Raw genomic sequence first — 17,321 nt, 5'->3', positions numbered from 1 at the left:
GATATGGTATTATCCAATTTCTAATATGTGGAGATTGACAGATTCACCTTCTTCCCCACAGAAGTCAACGGAGCAGTTCCTCAGACGTGTAAGTGTTTTTCTGCAGTGAAGGAAATGAAAAGTAAATTATGTAACAGAAATACTTAAACTCCTCATAGAGAGAAAACCTATACATATCAAGGAAAAATAACCTATTACTAGCCATGATCTTTCTTCCAGTCAATCTTAAATGAGTCTGATAATCTCATAGTATATAAAATGTAAGAGTATTTATCTCTGCTAGTGCTCAAGTTTCTCATGACCTGCTACATTAAAAATAATTAATCTAAGAATGTGTAGGGTTTGAGCTGTTGTTCTCCAAGGTTTGAGACAGACAATATTGCAACAAAACTTTAGAATATCAGTCTATAACACGTTTTGACATTACTCAGTTAAACTGACTGTTGAACAAGGAAAGTGAGCACTGTTTTGTTAGTGACAGAAAATGAACTATTGCATGATGCCCACAAAAATATGAAATATTACACTTCAGCAAATTTATTAGATGTCCTGCTGTGCTCGAGAAAATACCTTACTTTTAACTTCATAAATTCTCATAAAATGACGTCAAATTTTAATCATAACTGACATACAAAAATAAGGACTTAATGATACCACTGCATATAAAGCAGAAGAAATAATAATGAAGAAGACAGTGTGTACTAGTTCTGAAGACCAACAATAAACTTGACAGTACCTCTGGGTTTCCTGACTCATATCAAAGACCTCTTGTTGTTCAGGAAGACACTTGCTTTTTTCACCTTCTTTGTGTTGTTTTAGGAGGCAAATCTGTACCGAAAAAAGCTTGAAACAAAAGGAACAAAAACAAAACCTGGATGCAGGCCTGATCCTTCAAAAGCAGTTGTCTTGGTTTCAGTTAGAACAGAATTAATTTTCTTCCTAGTAGCTGGTGGAATGCTGTGTTTTGGCTTAGGATGAGAAGAGTGCTGATAACACCCTGATGTTTTAATTGTTGCAGAGCAGTGCTTACACCAAGCCAAGGACATCTCAGCCTTTTGCTCTGTCCTGCCAACAGGCAGGCTGGGGGTGCAGCAAGAGCTGGGAGGGGACAGACCCAGGACAGGTGACCCAAACTAGCCAAAGGGGTATTCCATACCATCTGACGTCATGCTAAACAATATATAGGGGTGGCTAGCCGGGGGGAGAGGGCCGGACTGCTCGGGGTTAGGCTGGGCACCGGTCAGCGGGTGGTGAGCAATTGCATTGTGCATCACTTGTTTGTACATACTATTATTACTTTCGTATTATCACCATTGTATCATTATTATTATTATTGTTATTATTATTTTTGTTATTATTATTTTCCTGTCTTATTAAACTGTCTTTATCTCAACTCACGGGCTTCACTTTCCATTTCTCTCCCCCGTCCCAGAGAGGGAGGGGGGAGGGTGAGCGAACGGCTGCGTGGTGTTTAGCTGCTGGCCGGGTTAAACCATGACAGCAGTGAACAGTTTGGCCACCAAATTTTGAATTCACTTAAGAAGACAGAGACAAGATTTATTTTCTTCAATGTTTTATATAGTTCTACAATGAAACAGAGAGCTAAGACTGACTCTTCTATTGCTACATCATATAAAATAAATGCTGCACTCAAACATCATGGAAAATTTGGATTGAGGAATAATTACAAGCAGAGATATATCCATCTCTGTATTCTGCATGATTTTATTGCCTAATACTTATAGAAACCTCAGACGGATATGTGTCTATTCAAACATTTTCCACAAAAGGTATGGTGGTTAGAGCATGCAAACTTAATGGCTAGACTTTTACATTTGTGGTTAGGTAAAGTCAGACTAATAGCTAGAAAAGAATCATACAGTTTGTGAGTGACAAGCTGCATATCAGCATGGGCCAGAAAAGAAAACAAACACCAACCAACAAACAAACAACAACCGCCAAAATAAGAAGAAGAAAGAAAAAGGAGAAGGAGAAGGAGAAGGAGAAGGAGAAGGAGAAGGAGAAGGAGAAGGAGAAGGAGAAGGAGAAGGAGAAGGAGAAGGAGAAGGAGAAGGAGAAGGAGAAGGAGAAGGAGAAGGAGAAGGAGAAGGAGAAGGAGAAGGAGAAAAAATTAATAAGAAAAAGAATAAGAAAAAAAAAAGAGGTGGAACAGCCTGTGGAACAGCCAGCATGAGCGTTAATTTGCAGCAAGCCACTGGGCATAACGGTGGGAGAACCGATCTTTTGTTTGCAAAAGGACATAAATGGAGTGTGAACCAGGCCACACACTGGCTTGACTGATGTCAAAGGCTGGAATAACTGATTGGCTCAGCCCATCTGCTGACCTGGGCTCCACATTGGCTTTGCCCCAGAGAAAGGTCATAGTGCCAGCAAGCAGAGGCACTGCTTGCAGCTGCCTGCCCCAGTGTGCCTGCTCCAGCTTATGGCTATGCGTGCACCTATCAGCCTTGGAAAGAGAACATTTTAACTTGCTCAGGTGCTGGCTTCTTTTGTCTTATTTTTCATTTTCTTCTGTGTTACTGTGATCTGGGAAATGCAGTGCTCTCTTGGTAGCCTTAAGAGCTACGAATGGTATGGCCCCCAGTTATTACGTGTAATGCTACTAGAACCCAGTTCATTACGGGAAAAAAGACATCACTCTTCAGTTTGATTGCCATTTATTGTTCACTGGGAACGGAGAGTCACAGGATCTTGAACACCAGGGAATCGCAGATGGTGGAAACAGCATACGTACAGACCGACAGGAGAGAAACAAATTCTGATTGAAGTTATAACTTGGCATCAACGTGAATTGCAACAAATGGATCTTCGTCAGTGTTACTGATCTGGAAGTTAGCCGTTCCATCCCCAGAAACATACACCTGCTTTCCAGTACACGCGTTGCCCTCCTTTTGTCCAGAAATAACATCACAGTAGGTACCAGCAGGCAGACCAGTTTGCAAATCGACGTTCATGTACCTGTGTGAAAATCAGTGAATGCCGCTTCTCTGTTGTTTTCAAAAAGGATATTAGCAACTGGGTAAAGGAATTCTGAAGCTGATGCTATTGCATGACTTGTAAGGGAAATGAAATGCAATGCAAGGGAGTTACTAAGCCAGACCCTGCTTCTCTCTCTGCACTCCTTTATCAGCCCTCCAGAAATGGGGTGCCACTGTGTGAATCTCGCTCAGGCTGCAGGAGTTGTTCTCATTGGAAGAAAAGAACAGGACAAAATCAAAGCATAAAAGAGCTTCACAACAGGATGCGTGCTGCTAAAGGTAATCTTAATTGTGATGAGCGTTCAATCCATTAGGGTTGAACAGGCTTGGACTGGCCTGGATTGGACAGGCAAGTTTGGATGAGGGAAGTGAGAGAATGCCTGCTCCGCTCAGAACTACCAAAACTTCAGCTCCTACTGCTTCCATCCTTGGGCACTGCTCTGTCCACAGCCTCAGCCTCTTCTCATGTGAACTCCTATGTGGGTGTACTGGAGATGACACGGTATGTGAGGCAGACCACAGGAATGGGATGCTCAAGATGCTAACGAGCAATCTGTACATCTTCAGACGCTCCACTCAGACACCTCAGCCTTGCTTTCCATGTTCTCCATTCACCTGTCAGCGCTCTAGCTCAAGGACATCCCCCCTCCCAACACCTGAGCCCTTTCAGCGTTCCGGCTGGGGAGCTATGCTTCTCCTCGGGGATACAGTCTCTCCCACCAACTTACCAGTCGTCATTATTAAAGACGATGAAGCCTTTATTGCCACGGCCAAAAGCTACTTGATTGCTGCCATTGTCCCACCAGTTTGAGAAAGGCTGGCCGTCTGCCACGTTACGGAAGATAACCATGTTCCTGAAAATGCCAGGAATGGCTGTCACTGGAGTTGCAAGACTCCACAGCCAAGAGGCTCATCATGCAAAAGTCACTGCTTTTACTGCATTTTGCTCCAGAGTCTCCTACCTTATTTGGCGCCAGCGATGCTCACAAACCCAGTCATTGCCACAGGTGGTGTCTGCATTGATTGTAACGGACTTTGTTGATCCATCCGAGTTGCTAGGTGGTCCAATCCAGTCGTTGGCATCCTTTTATTGAAAAGAGACATTTGAAAGTTCTCACTGGAAAACGCAGAGCAAAAAGCGGGATGGATGGCGCACCTAATTTCCACCCACCTGATCCAAGATTGGACAGAGAAATCGCTTGAGAAGTTTATCAAATGTGAATCTTGAGCGTTACAAACTTACCTGCCCGTTTACAAAATTTCTTGTCCAACGATAACTTGACATCACACGTGTGAATCCATACGGATGAGCCAACATGAAACCAACGGCCATTTTATAAAGCCTGATGGGCCAAAAGCATAATGAGATGTGGCAAGAGAAAGCATGCCAGGGAACAAAGAGACAAACAAATCAGCAAGAGGAAGAGGCATCAGCCAGACAACCCCGCATTCCTTACCTGGCGTCCCAGAAGGTGAGAATGGAAGCTCCACCAGCCCCGTGCCCCCGCTGGTTGTCATGGTTATCCACAAAGACCAGGGCTCTGTCAGAAGGCACAAAGCCCCAGCCTTCTCCCCAGTTCCTGGCCAAAAACACAAGGACTTGAATCTACCCTGCCAAGCTGCGCATCCAGCGTATCCTAGGCAAGCTGCACCATGGGTGTCCTTACTGTAAGTAGGCCATCTTCTCTCCATCCCACTTGCGGATCACTGTCCCCAGTTTTGCGCCGTATTTGAATTCGGTCACTCGGCCATTTCCAAAGTACTCACTGCCTGTGATCGGCTCACTGCCCAAGTCAATTACCTAGTACAGAAAGCAGAAGGTAATCAACTTTTCTGATCCCACAGAGAGAAAAAATCTACAGCGTCCAGCACCCAGCATTACCTCGTGCTTCAAATCAAGAGAAATGCATTGCCCAGCACGTCCGTTTCTGCTGGGCAGATCAACCAAAAGTTGGTACAATACATGTTGTAACCATGTGGGAAGATGGGGCTGTAGAGTTGCCCTAAGTTGCCGCCTACCATCTCCTAGTTAGTTGACCATTAGAAATCCCCTCGTAGATTTCAAGGTGTCTTGCATTTCTGAAGGGCAAGTATCACTCGCCCGCTGGACTGCGGAGCTCAACCTTTCCTGGTGTGTAGGAACAGGCCCATGGCATCACTGCCACTCCTCAGGAGGAGGAAGGTAGAAAAGACACATGCACAAAGAGAGGCAGAAAGGAAATTCATGGAGATTACCTCTTGGAAAATGAACGGTTTTGTTCCTGAAGGAAACCATTGAGTATTCAGAGTATTCAGCTTGTCCAGAAATGCTTTGATATCCCCAGGCCACATATGCTTGGCAGCATCAATCCGGAAGCCTGCTACACCGATATCAATGAGGTAATTCATGTACTCTGCAATTTTTGTGCGTACATAGTCCTTCTCCTGGGCCAGATCAAGAAGACCGCTCAAGCGACAGTCACGGACCTGTGAAAGGAAAAAAAGAGCAAGTTAAAGGAGAAGGAGAAAGGATAAAGGTAAAGGAACACGAAAAGTAGAAAGGAAAGAGGTAAAGTATGGGGGACAAAGGAAAGTAGAAAGGAAAAGGAAAAGGAAAAGGAAAAGGAAAAGGAAAAGGAAAAGGAAAAGGAAAAGGAAAAGGAAAAGGAAAAGGAAAAGGAAAAGGAAAAGGAAAAGGAAGAGGAAGAGGAAGAGGAAGAGGAAGAGGAAGAGGAAGAGGAAGAGGAAGAGGAAGAGGAAAAGAACAAAAGAAATGGGAGAGAGGAGAGAGGAAAGAGGAGAGAGGACAAAGGACAAAGGACAAAGGACAAGGTAATGAAGAGCACTGTGGTCTCACTCCATGCATCAGCTTATAAAGCAGTGGTCAGTGAAATATCACCTCCCCATCTTGATGTCATCAGCATTCTGGATGGGAATCTGCACAGCGTATCATTGCGAAGCAGATTAAGGCTGAGCTGTGAACTTGAGAAAGACCCGCCACACATTCTGTGTACAAAAAGACTACCGCGCGCAGCCAGGGTAGCATCTTGCACTGCTGCCAGTTTTCCAGGAGGCACCTTATCAGGCTCAGCTGAGTTTAGCAGCTGTAAGGAAGAGCTCACTGGAGGAGCTGAGTGCTTTGGGCTCCATTAGTTCAGGCGCACAGTCCTGTGCATGCCCACGTGAAACATGTGGGGCAGGTTTGTGATTTCTCAGTGCCTTCAACACCACAAGTACCTTCCCTGAAGACAAATCTATGACACTCACCACTGTATTCACTGGTCAGGTGGCAAAGCGCTGAATCTGTGGTCACCTACTCCTTTGTGTGGCCTTACAGTAGTGTTTATAGAACAGGTTAAAAAAGCATTCACAGTTTTCCCATAGAAATTTACCTGATATATGTCTCCATAATTCTGGATTTCTCCATTTGAGGTGTAACATCTGCCATCATTGAAATCCCAGCCAGAGTACGGCACTGCTGGAAAATTTTCGTTCCCAGCATCGAAATAGCTTCCACAGGTTGAATGCGTGCCTGAGCCACCCGCAGCCCCACACATGTGGTTGACGACAGCATCCACATAAATATAAACCTGAAACGTAGTGATTGCACTTCAGTATGCTTTGTAGCGCTGGGAAGCAACAGTCAGAGCTTTACCGCATCACTGTTAATTTGACCCTTTTTCCCCTTTCATATTCTTCATTTATGCCTCCTTTGAGGACAGGAGCAGTGACGTCCCTCAGTTGAAACCACACTGCTCACTGTATCAGTTACGTGATTTAAAGGCACTTACTCCAACGTTGTTGCATCTGGTCACCATGTCTCTGAATTCATTTTCATTTCCTGATCGACTGCAGAGCTTGTAGCTGATGGGCTGGTATCTTTCCCACCAGGGTCTGAATGGGTTAGTAATGACGATATTTTCATTTGGAGGAGAAACCTGCAGATGAGATGACGGACCTCAGTAAGAAAATAGTAGTTCCTGTTTCAAGTTCAAAGTGCAAAACGTGCACCAAGATTAGTCCTGGATTCCCATGAGAGACAGGCTTTGCGCCGGACCCGGTCTCTCTTGCTCTCTCTCCCTCCCTGCAGCACAAGCTGGGGTCTGTGAGATGTCCGTCTTGTAGACTGGTAACAAGGAAGTTCTCTTTTGTTCCCATGGGCTGCCCATGTCCAGCCTGGGCCTGCTGTCCAAGGGCACGCACATGGGAGGGCTGAAGCCACAGGAACTACTTTTGTCTGCAATAGAGACATCCTTCGGAAAGCCAAACCTCCACGCTGAGACACTTGCCTCAGTAAAAAGGGAAGAGGAAAACTTAGCCTTCCAAGGGAAGCCCGTCACGGGAAAGCGTGCACCTTTGCAGCTGGTCTGATGGAGAGACACCCTACCCAGGCCGGCAGGATCTCTGGTTGCACCTAACAGCATTTACTACTTCCATCCCCACGTTCCACACCAAAGTTACTTGGAGCTGGCTGTCTCTGATTCTGGCCTTCTGTGGTTTATTAATCAAATGTTACAAAGCAGTTTCACTACCTATGGGCAGGAAAACACGTACCTGAACTCCTCCAAATCCATTAGGAGCTAAGTAGCGTTCACACTCAAGAGCAATATCGGCCCAGCGCCATTCAAAGAGATGTACAATAGATGTCCTCCCAGCCTGAGTGTTGGAGTTGTACTGCGCTCCGCAAAGCCCTACGGCCGCGAGGAGAAGGAGAACTTGCATGGTGCTTTCAGCATAAGGCTGTGGTCTCTCCACTGGCCATTTATACTCCTGCAAGATGACAAAGTTCCTATTGCAGCTGACAGATTTCTCAGAGATAAACACTATCAGTTATTGTTTGGGTAGCAATCCGGGTATCACATTTCCGTTTTGTTTTTTCCTGTATTGCCCCACAGCTGAAGATAAAATACCTTTTCACAATGTTTATGGCTTACTATAAATCAGTATGTGCTTAGTATAAACCAGGACATACTCAAGGCAGTTCAGGTACAAAATGTAATGACATTTTCTCTTGGAGTGGGTATGCCTGTTGGTGGACTTCTTGCGTTTCTCACAGTTATTCACTAATTGTCAGGGATTTTCTGGTTTTTGAATTCTCACAGAGTGCTGTTTTATCATTGGCCTGACTCCAGACTACTCATGGTGTGTTGTACTAAGAACTTGACGTTATATATTCATTCCAAATGAGATCCTCATATCATATCACAAGGAAAAGCGGGAAGGTCTTTGAAAGTGGAAATAGCAAGAAAATCCAGAACAGGCTTAGGCAATGGATCCATTTGGCTTTCCAATTCATTTTTATGACAGACATCAAAAATTCACCTGCACTATCTCTTTACATCTAATTTTGCATTTCCCTCCTTGACTCGGATATATCGGTGGTCACTTAAAGGAAGGTGAAAGATTACCCAGGTGCTCTACAGGAATGTAATTGAAACTCTCATCACTTTAAGTCAGGTAGAGCAACAATTACTCTGCATGATTGTGTGATGAAAAACTATAATAATTGGTAGTAGGCACTGTGAAATAACACTAAAAAACATAAGGCCAATTTCCAATTACCAGTGTGATTCAGCTGTTCAAGTCTCCCAATGTGTTGTGTGAAGCGTCTGCTGTTGACTGAGAGTGGCTGATCTGGTTCCCAGATGTGAGCTGGGATTAATCGTGAGTGCTAGATGCCTCTGAATGCTGATGAATTCATTCATTCTCTGAGACCTATTAGAGTTCCACTTGTCTTATAATTCCTTTCATTTCATGTTCCAGAGCTCCCGTTGAGGGTCCACGTGTCACGCCTGGGCTAACTTCTGATACATTATCTTTGTTTATATGACTGGAAAGAATACAGTCCCAAATTTGGGTGCACTGCACATACTGATTTATAGTAAGCCATAAACATTGTGAAAAGGTATTTTATCTTCAGCTGTGGGGCAATACAGGAAAAAACAAAACGGAAGTGTGATACCCAGATTGCTACCCAAACAATAATTGATAGTGTTTATCTCTGAGAAATCTGTCAGCTGCAACAGGAACTTTGTCATCTTGCAGGAGTATAAATGGCCAGTGGAGAGACCACAGCCTTATGCTGAAAGCACCATGCAAGTTCTCCTTCTCCTCGTGGCCGTAGGGCTTTGCGGAGCGCAGTACAACTCCAACACTCAGGCTGGGAGGACATCTATTGTACATCTCTTTGAATGGCGCTGGGCCGATATTGCTCTTGAGTGTGAACGCTACTTAGCTCCTAATGGATTTGGAGGAGTTCAGGTACGTTGTTTCCTGCCCTTAGGTATTGAAACTGCTTTGTAACATTTGATTAATAAACCACAGAAGGCCAGAATCAGAGACAGCCAGCTCCAAGTAACTTTGGTGTGGAACGTGGGGATGGAAGTAGTAAATGCTGTTAGGCGCAACCAGAGATCCTGCCGGCCTGGGTAGGGTGTCTCTCCATCAGACCAGCTGCAAAGGTGCACGCTTTCCCGTGACGGGCTTCCCTTGGAAGGCTAAGTTTTCCTCTTCCCTTTTTACTGAGGCAAGTGTCTCAGCGTGGAGGTTTGGCTTTCCGAAGGATGTCTCTATTGCAGACAAAAGTAGTTCCTGTGGCTTCAGCCCTCCCATGTGCGTGCCCTTGGACAGCAGGCCCAGGCTGGACATGGGCAGCCCATGGGAACAAAAGAGAACTTCCTTGTTACCAGTCTACAAGACGGACATCTCACAGACCCCAGCTTGTGCTGCAGGGAGGGAGAGAGAGCAAGAGAGACCGGGTCCGGCGCAAAGCCTGTCTCTCATGGGAATCCAGGACTAATCTTGGTGCACGTTTTGCACTTTGAACTTGAAACAGGAACTACTATTTTCTTACTGAGGTCCATCATCTCATCTGCAGGTTTCTCCTCCAAATGAAAATATCGTCATTACTAACCCATTCAGACCCTGGTGGGAAAGATACCAGCCCATCAGCTACAAGCTCTGCAGTCGATCAGGAAATGAAGATGAATTCAGAGACATGGTGACCAGATGCAACAACGTTGGAGTAAGTGCCTTTAAATCACGTAACTGATACAGTGAGCAGTGTGGTTTCAACTGAGGGACGTCACTGCTCCTGTCCTCAAAGGAGGCATAAATGAAGAATATGAAAGGGGAAAAAGGGTCAAATTAACAGTGATGCGGTAAAGCTCTGACTGTTGCTTCCCAGCGCTACAAAGCATACTGAAGTGCAATCACTACGTTTCAGGTTTATATTTATGTGGATGCTGTCGTCAACCACATGTGTGGGGCTGCGGGTGGCTCAGGCACGCATTCAACCTGTGGAAGCTATTTCGATGCTGGGAACGAAAATTTTCCAGCAGTGCCGTACTCTGGCTGGGATTTCAATGATGGCAGATGTTACACCTCAAATGGAGAAATCCAGAATTATGGAGACATATATCAGGTAAATTTCTATGGGAAAACTGTGAATGCTTTTTTAACCTGTTCTATAAACACTACTGTAAGGCCACACAAAGGAGTAGGTGACCACAGATTCAGCGCTTTGCCACCTGACCAGTGAATACAGTGGTGAGTGTCATAGATTTGTCTTCAGGGAAGGTACTTGTGGTGTTGAAGGCACTGAGAAATCACAAACCTGCCCCACATGTTTCACGTGGGCATGCACAGGACTGTGCGCCTGAACTAATGGAGCCCAAAGCACTCAGCTCCTCCAGTGAGCTCTTCCTTACAGCTGCTAAACTCAGCTGAGCCTGATAAGGTGCCTCCTGGAAAACTGGCAGCAGTGCAAGATGCTACCCTGGCTGCGCGCGGTAGTCTTTTTGTACACAGAATGTGTGGCGGGTCTTTCTCAAGTTCACAGCTCAGCCTTAATCTGCTTCGCAATGATACGCTGTGCAGATTCCCATCCAGAATGCTGATGACATCAAGATGGGAAGGTGATATTTCACTGACCACTGCTTTATAAGCTGATGCATGGAGTGAGACCACAGTGCTCTTCATTACCTTGTCCTTTGTCCTTTGTCCTTTGTCCTCTCTCCTCTTTCCTCTCTCCTCTCTCCCATTTCTTTTGTTCTTTTCCTCTTCCTCTTCCTCTTCCTCTTCCTCTTCCTCTTCCTCTTCCTCTTCCTTTTCCTCTTCCTCTTCCTCTTCCTTTTCCTTTTCCTTTTCCTTTTCCTTTTCCTTTTCCTTTTCCTTTTCCTTTTCCTTTTCCTTTTCCTTTTCCTTTTCCTTTTCCTTTTCCTTTTCCTTTTCCTTTTCCTTTTCCTTTTCCTTTCTACTTTCCTTTGTCCCCCATACTTTACCTCTTTCCTTTCTACTTTTCGTGTTCCTTTACCTTTATCCTTTCTCCTTCTCCTTTAACTTGCTCTTTTTTTCCTTTCACAGGTCCGTGACTGTCGCTTGAGCGGTCTTCTTGATCTGGCCCAGGAGAAGGACTATGTACGCACAAAAATTGCAGAGTACATGAATTACCTCATTGATATCGGTGTAGCAGGCTTCCGGATTGATGCTGCCAAGCATATGTGGCCTGGGGATATCAAAGCATTTCTGGACAAGCTGAATACTCTGAATACTCAATGGTTTCCTTCAGGAACAAAACCGTTCATTTTCCAAGAGGTAATCTCCATGAATTTCCTTTCTGCCTCTCTTTGTGCATGTGTCTTTTCTACCTTCCTCCTCCTGAGGAGTGGCAGTGATGCCATGGGCCTGTTCCTACACACCAGGAAAGGTTGAGCTCCGCAGTCCAGCGGGCGAGTGATACTTGCCCTTCAGAAATGCAAGACACCTTGAAATCTACGAGGGGATTTCTAATGGTCAACTAACTAGGAGATGGTAGGCGGCAACTTAGGGCAACTCTACAGCCCCATCTTCCCACATGGTTACAACATGTATTGTACCAACTTTTGGTTGATCTGCCCAGCAGAAACGGACGTGCTGGGCAATGCATTTCTCTTGATTTGAAGCACGAGGTAATGCTGGGTGCTGGACGCTGTAGATTTTTTCTCTCTGTGGGATCAGAAAAGTTGATTACCTTCTGCTTTCTGTACTAGGTAATTGACTTGGGCAGTGAGCCGATCACAGGCAGTGAGTACTTTGGAAATGGCCGAGTGACCGAATTCAAATACGGCGCAAAACTGGGGACAGTGATCCGCAAGTGGGATGGAGAGAAGATGGCCTACTTACAGTAAGGACACCCATGGTGCAGCTTGCCTAGGATACGCTGGATGCGCAGCTTGGCAGGGTAGATTCAAGTCCTTGTGTTTTTGGCCAGGAACTGGGGAGAAGGCTGGGGCTTTGTGCCTTCTGACAGAGCCCTGGTCTTTGTGGATAACCATGACAACCAGCGGGGGCACGGGGCTGGTGGAGCTTCCATTCTCACCTTCTGGGACGCCAGGTAAGGAATGCGGGGTTGTCTGGCTGATGCCTCTTCCTCTTGCTGATTTGTTTGTCTCTTTGTTCCCTGGCATGCTTTCTCTTGCCACATCTCATTATGCTTTTGGCCCATCAGGCTTTATAAAATGGCCGTTGGTTTCATGTTGGCTCATCCGTATGGATTCACACGTGTGATGTCAAGTTATCGTTGGACAAGAAATTTTGTAAACGGGCAGGTAAGTTTGTAACGCTCAAGATTCACATTTGATAAACTTCTCAAGCGATTTCTCTGTCCAATCTTGGATCAGGTGGGTGGAAATTAGGTGCGCCATCCATCCCGCTTTTTGCTCTGCGTTTTCCAGTGAGAACTTTCAAATGTCTCTTTTCAATAAAAGGATGCCAACGACTGGATTGGACCACCTAGCAACTCGGATGGATCAACAAAGTCCGTTACAATCAATGCAGACACCACCTGTGGCAATGACTGGGTTTGTGAGCATCGCTGGCGCCAAATAAGGTAGGAGACTCTGGAGCAAAATGCAGTAAAAGCAGTGACTTTTGCATGATGAGCCTCTTGGCTGTGGAGTCTTGCAACTCCAGTGACAGCCATTCCTGGCATTTTCAGGAACATGGTTATCTTCCGTAACGTGGCAGACGGCCAGCCTTTCTCAAACTGGTGGGACAATGGCAGCAATCAAGTAGCTTTTGGCCGTGGCAATAAAGGCTTCATCGTCTTTAATAATGACGACTGGTAAGTTGGTGGGAGAGACTGTATCCCCGAGGAGAAGCATAGCTCCCCAGCCGGAACGCTGAAAGGGCTCAGGTGTTGGGAGGGGGGATGTCCTTGAGCTAGAGCGCTGACAGGTGAATGGAGAACATGGAAAGCAAGGCTGAGGTGTCTGAGTGGAGCGTCTGAAGATGTACAGATTGCTCGTTAGCATCTTGAGCATCCCATTCCTGTGGTCTGCCTCACATACCGTGTCATCTCCAGTACACCCACATAGGAGTTCACATGAGAAGAGGCTGAGGCTGTGGACAGAGCAGTGCCCAAGGATGGAAGCAGTAGGAGCTGAAGTTTTGGTAGTTCTGAGCGGAGCAGGCATTCTCTCACTTCCCTCATCCAAACTTGCCTGTCCAATCCAGGCCAGTCCAAGCCTGTTCAACCCTAATGGATTGAACGCTCATCACAATTAAGATTACCTTTAGCAGCACGCATCCTGTTGTGAAGCTCTTTTATGCTTTGATTTTGTCCTGTTCTTTTCTTCCAATGAGAACAACTCCTGCAGCCTGAGCGAGATTCACACAGTGGCACCCCATTTCTGGAGGGCTGATAAAGGAGTGCAGAGAGAGAAGCAGGGTCTGGCTTAGTAACTCCCTTGCATTGCATTTCATTTCCCTTACAAGTCATGCAATAGCATCAGCTTCAGAATTCCTTTACCCAGTTGCTAATATCCTTTTTGAAAACAACAGAGAAGCGGCATTCACTGATTTTCACACAGGTACATGAACGTCGATTTGCAAACTGGTCTGCCTGCTGGTACCTACTGTGATGTTATTTCTGGACAAAAGGAGGGCAACGCGTGTACTGGAAAGCAGGTGTATGTTTCTGGGGATGGAACGGCTAACTTCCAGATCAGTAACACTGACGAAGATCCATTTGTTGCAATTCACGTTGATGCCAAGTTATAACTTCAATCAGAATTTGTTTCTCTCCTGTCGGTCTGTACGTATGCTGTTTCCACCATCTGCGATTCCCTGGTGTTCAAGATCCTGTGACTCTCCGTTCCCAGTGAACAATAAATGGCAATCAAACTGAAGAGTGATGTCTTTTTTCCCATAATGAACTGGGTTCTAGTAGCATTACACGTAATAACTGGGGGCCATACCATTCGTAGCTCTTAAGGCTACCAAGAGAGCACTGCATTTCCCAGATCACAGTAACACAGAAGAAAATGAAAAATAAGACAAAAGAAGCCAGCACCTGAGCAAGTTAAAATGTTCTCTTTCCAAGGCTGATAGGTGCACGCATAGCCATAAGCTGGAGCAGGCACACTGGGGCAGGCAGCTGCAAGCAGTGCCTCTGCTTGCTGGCACTATGACCTTTCTCTGGGGCAAAGCCAATGTGGAGCCCAGGTCAGCAGATGGGCTGAGCCAATCAGTTATTCCAGCCTTTGACATCAGTCAAGCCAGTGTGTGGCCTGCTTCACACTTCGTTTATGTCTTTAACAAACAAAAGATCAGTTCTCCCACTGTTATCCCCAGTGGCTTCCTGCAAGTTAACATTCATGCTGGCTGTTCCACCTCTTTATTTATTTGCTTTTGCTTTTGCTTTTGCTTTTGCTTTTGTTTTTTATGTTATTTTTGATGTTGGTTTGCTCTTTAGTGGTTTTGTTCATGCTCATGTTAACGTGCAGTCTGTCACTCACAAAGTGTGTGCTTCTATGCTTGCTATTAGATTAAACTTCCCTAACTCCAAATGTAAACATCTAGCCATTAAGTTTGCATGCTCTAACCACCATACCTTTTGTGGAAAATGATTGAAATGACACACATCCACCTGAGGTTTCTGTAAGTATTAGGCAATAAAGGCATTTAGAATACAGAGAGGGATATATCCCTGCTTGTAATCATTCCTCAATCCAAATGTTCCATGATGTTTGAGTGCAGCATTTATTTTATGTGATGTAGCAATTGAAGAGTCAGTCTTTGCTGTCTCTTTCATTGTTTAAATATATACAACATCAAAGAAAAGAAATCTTGTCACTGTCTTCTTAAGTGAATTCAAAATTTGGTCGCCAAACTGTTCACTGCTTTTGAAAGATCAGGCCTGCACCCAGTCCCTGGAAAGGTGTTGGAACAACTTGTTCTGGATGCTATCTCCAAGCAATTCAAAGAGAAGAATGTTATTTGGAGTAGTCAGCACGGATTCACGAAGGGGAAGTCGTGCTCGACCAACCTCGTTGCCTTCTATAATGGCATCACCAGCTGGGTAGATAGGGGGAGAGCAGTGGATGTGATCTACCTTGACTTTAGCAAGGCTTTCCATACTGTCTCCCATGACATCCTGCTAGCAAAGCTAAGAAAGTGTGGCATAGAGGAGTGGACAGTAAGGTGGGTTGAGAACTGGCTGACTGGCCGAGCTCAGAGGGTGGTGATCGGTGGCGCAGAGTCCGGCTGGAGACCCGTGAGTAGCGGTGTTCCCCAGGGGTCGGTGCTGGGTCCGGTCTTGCTCAACATCTTCATCGATGACCTTGATGAGGGAATAGTGTCTGCCCTCAGCAAGTACGCCAATGACACAAAGCTGGGAGGAGTGGCTGACGCGCCAGAAGGCTGTGCTGTCATTCAGCAAGACCTGGACAGGTTGGAGAGATGGGCAGGAAGAAACCAAGTGAGGTTTAATAAGAGCAAGTGCAGGGTCCTGCACCTGGGAAGGAACAACCGCACGTATCAATACAGGCTGGGGGGCGACCTGCTGGAGAGGAGCTCTGAGGAGAAGGACATCCTGGTGGACGACAGGTTGACCATGAGCCAGCAGTGTGCTCTGGTGGCCAAGAGGGCCAATGGGATCCTGGTGTGCATGAAAAGGAGCGTGGCCAGCAGGTAATGGGAGGTGATCCTCCCCCTCTACTCTGCCCTGGTCAAGCCTCACCTGGAGTACTGTGTCCAGTTCTGGGCTCCCCAGTACAAAAAAAAAGACAGGGATCTCCTGGAAAGAGTCCAGCGGAGGCCACAAAGATGATACAGGGCCTGGAGCATCTTCTCTATGAGGAAAGGCTGAGACACCTGGGTCTGTTCAGCCTGGAGAAGAGAAGACTGAGGGGATCTCATCAATGTGTATAAGTACCTGAGGTGGGGGAGACAGAAGGATTTGGCCAACCTTTTTCAATGGTTTGTGGGGATAGGACAAGGAGCAATGGTCACAAGACAGAGCACAGGCAGTTCCGCACCAACATCGGAATGAACTTCTTCATGGTGAGGGTGACGGAGCGCTGGAACAGGCTGCCCAGGGAGGTTGTGGGGTCTCCTTCTCTGGAGATATTCAAGGCCCATCTGGACGCCTACCTGGGAAGCCTGCTCTAAGGAACCTGCTTTGGCAGCGTGGTTGGACCCGATGATCTTTTGAGGTCCCTTCCAACCCCTACGATTCAGTGATTCAGTGATTCTGTGACCCAGCGTTTGTGTTTGTTCCTTTTGTTTCAAGCTCTTTTTGGTACATACTTGCTTCCTAAAACAATACAAAGAAGGTGAAAAAAGCAAGTGTCTTCCTGAACAACAACAGGTCTTTGAGATGAGTCAGGAAACCTAGAGGTACTGTCAAGTTTATTGTTGATCTTCAGGTTTTTCAGAATTAGTTAGCACTGTTTTCTTCATTGTTATTTCTTCTGCTTTATATGCAGTGGCACCGTTAAGTCTTCATGCAAACTAATGCTCGTGCCGGCTGTTCCAAAGGTAAAAGAGAAATGTAGGTCTTTCTCAGGCATACTCAACTTAGACCTTGTGAACCAGTTGAAAGGCAGAAATCCTATTTGCATGTGTCAATATACAGTATTAATTCCAGTGGTACGTGCAGTGCTGAGGCCGAGTCTTTAATTTCTACATCACGTAAAATAAATGCTGCAGTCCAACAGGATGGAAGATTTGGATTCAGACATGATCACAAGCCAAGACATATCCATCTGACAGATGATGCCAAGCTGGGGAGATGTGTCTATCTGCCAGAGGGTAGGAAGGCCCTGCAGCGGGACCTGTACAGCTTGGATTGATGGGCAGAGGCCAAGGGGATAATGTTCAAGACGGCTAAGTGCTGGCTCCTGCCCTCTGGCCACAACAACTCCATGCAGCGCCACAGGCTTGGGGCCAAGTGGCTGGAAAGCAATTATTATTATAAGAGGATATGGGGGTGTTGGTCAACGCTCACCTGAGCACGAGCCAGCAGTGTGCCCAGGTGGCCCAGAAGGCCGATGGCGTCCTGTCTTGTATCAGGAATAGTGT

General features: G+C 45.9%; 2 protein-coding genes across 2 annotated transcripts; one reads left to right on the top strand and one right to left on the bottom strand.

The window, feature by feature from the left end:
* Positions 1 to 2,661: 2,661 nt before the first annotated feature.
* On the bottom strand, positions 2,662 to 7,745 carry LOC140002992 (pancreatic alpha-amylase-like). Its single transcript, XM_072041421.1, has 10 exons — positions 7,533 to 7,745; positions 6,770 to 6,916; positions 6,371 to 6,568; positions 5,235 to 5,465; positions 4,667 to 4,800; positions 4,457 to 4,579; positions 4,243 to 4,342; positions 3,962 to 4,083; positions 3,728 to 3,853; positions 2,662 to 2,979 (listed from the first exon to the last, which is right to left on the bottom strand). Exons 1-10 carry the CDS (start codon positions 7,698 to 7,700, stop codon positions 2,790 to 2,792), a joined length of 1,539 nt encoding a protein of 512 aa, XP_071897522.1. The 5' UTR covers positions 7,701 to 7,745; the 3' UTR covers positions 2,662 to 2,789.
* Positions 7,746 to 9,027: 1,282 nt separating this feature from the next.
* Positions 9,028 to 14,146, top strand: LOC140002991 (pancreatic alpha-amylase-like). Its single transcript, XM_072041420.1, has 10 exons — positions 9,028 to 9,239; positions 9,856 to 10,002; positions 10,204 to 10,401; positions 11,343 to 11,573; positions 12,008 to 12,141; positions 12,229 to 12,351; positions 12,466 to 12,565; positions 12,725 to 12,846; positions 12,955 to 13,080; positions 13,829 to 14,146. The coding sequence occupies exons 1-10, from the start codon at positions 9,072 to 9,074 to the stop codon at positions 14,016 to 14,018; spliced, it is 1,539 nt and encodes a 512-aa protein (XP_071897521.1). The 5' UTR covers positions 9,028 to 9,071; the 3' UTR covers positions 14,019 to 14,146.
* The last annotated feature ends 3,175 nt before the right edge of the window (positions 14,147 to 17,321 follow it).

This window comes from Anas platyrhynchos, chromosome 8, assembly GCF_047663525.1.
Source record: "Anas platyrhynchos isolate ZD024472 breed Pekin duck chromosome 8, IASCAAS_PekinDuck_T2T, whole genome shotgun sequence".
In the NCBI taxonomy this organism is placed as follows: Eukaryota; Metazoa; Chordata; class Aves; order Anseriformes; family Anatidae; genus Anas; species Anas platyrhynchos.
The sequence above is the reverse complement of the archived record's forward strand: the minus strand, read 5'-3'. Positions and strand labels throughout refer to the sequence as shown.

Coding starts and splice junctions, on each gene's coding strand:
- LOC140002992 (XM_072041421.1), bottom strand. CDS start 7,700: ATGCAAGTTCTCCTTCTCCTCGCGGCCGTAGGGCTTTGCGGAGCGCAG. Junction 4,801..5,234: donor AACCGTTCATTTTCCAAGAG/GTAATCTCCATG, acceptor TTTCTGTACTAG/GTAATTGACTTGGGCAGTGA. Junction 2,980..3,727: donor GTCTTTAATAATGACGACTG/GTAAGTTGGTGG, acceptor ATTTTCACACAG/GTACATGAACGTCGATTTGC.
- LOC140002991 (XM_072041420.1), top strand. CDS start 9,072: ATGCAAGTTCTCCTTCTCCTCGTGGCCGTAGGGCTTTGCGGAGCGCAG. Junction 12,142..12,228: donor GAGAAGATGGCCTACTTACA/GTAAGGACACCC, acceptor GTTTTTGGCCAG/GAACTGGGGAGAAGGCTGGG. Junction 13,081..13,828: donor GTCTTTAATAATGACGACTG/GTAAGTTGGTGG, acceptor ATTTTCACACAG/GTACATGAACGTCGATTTGC.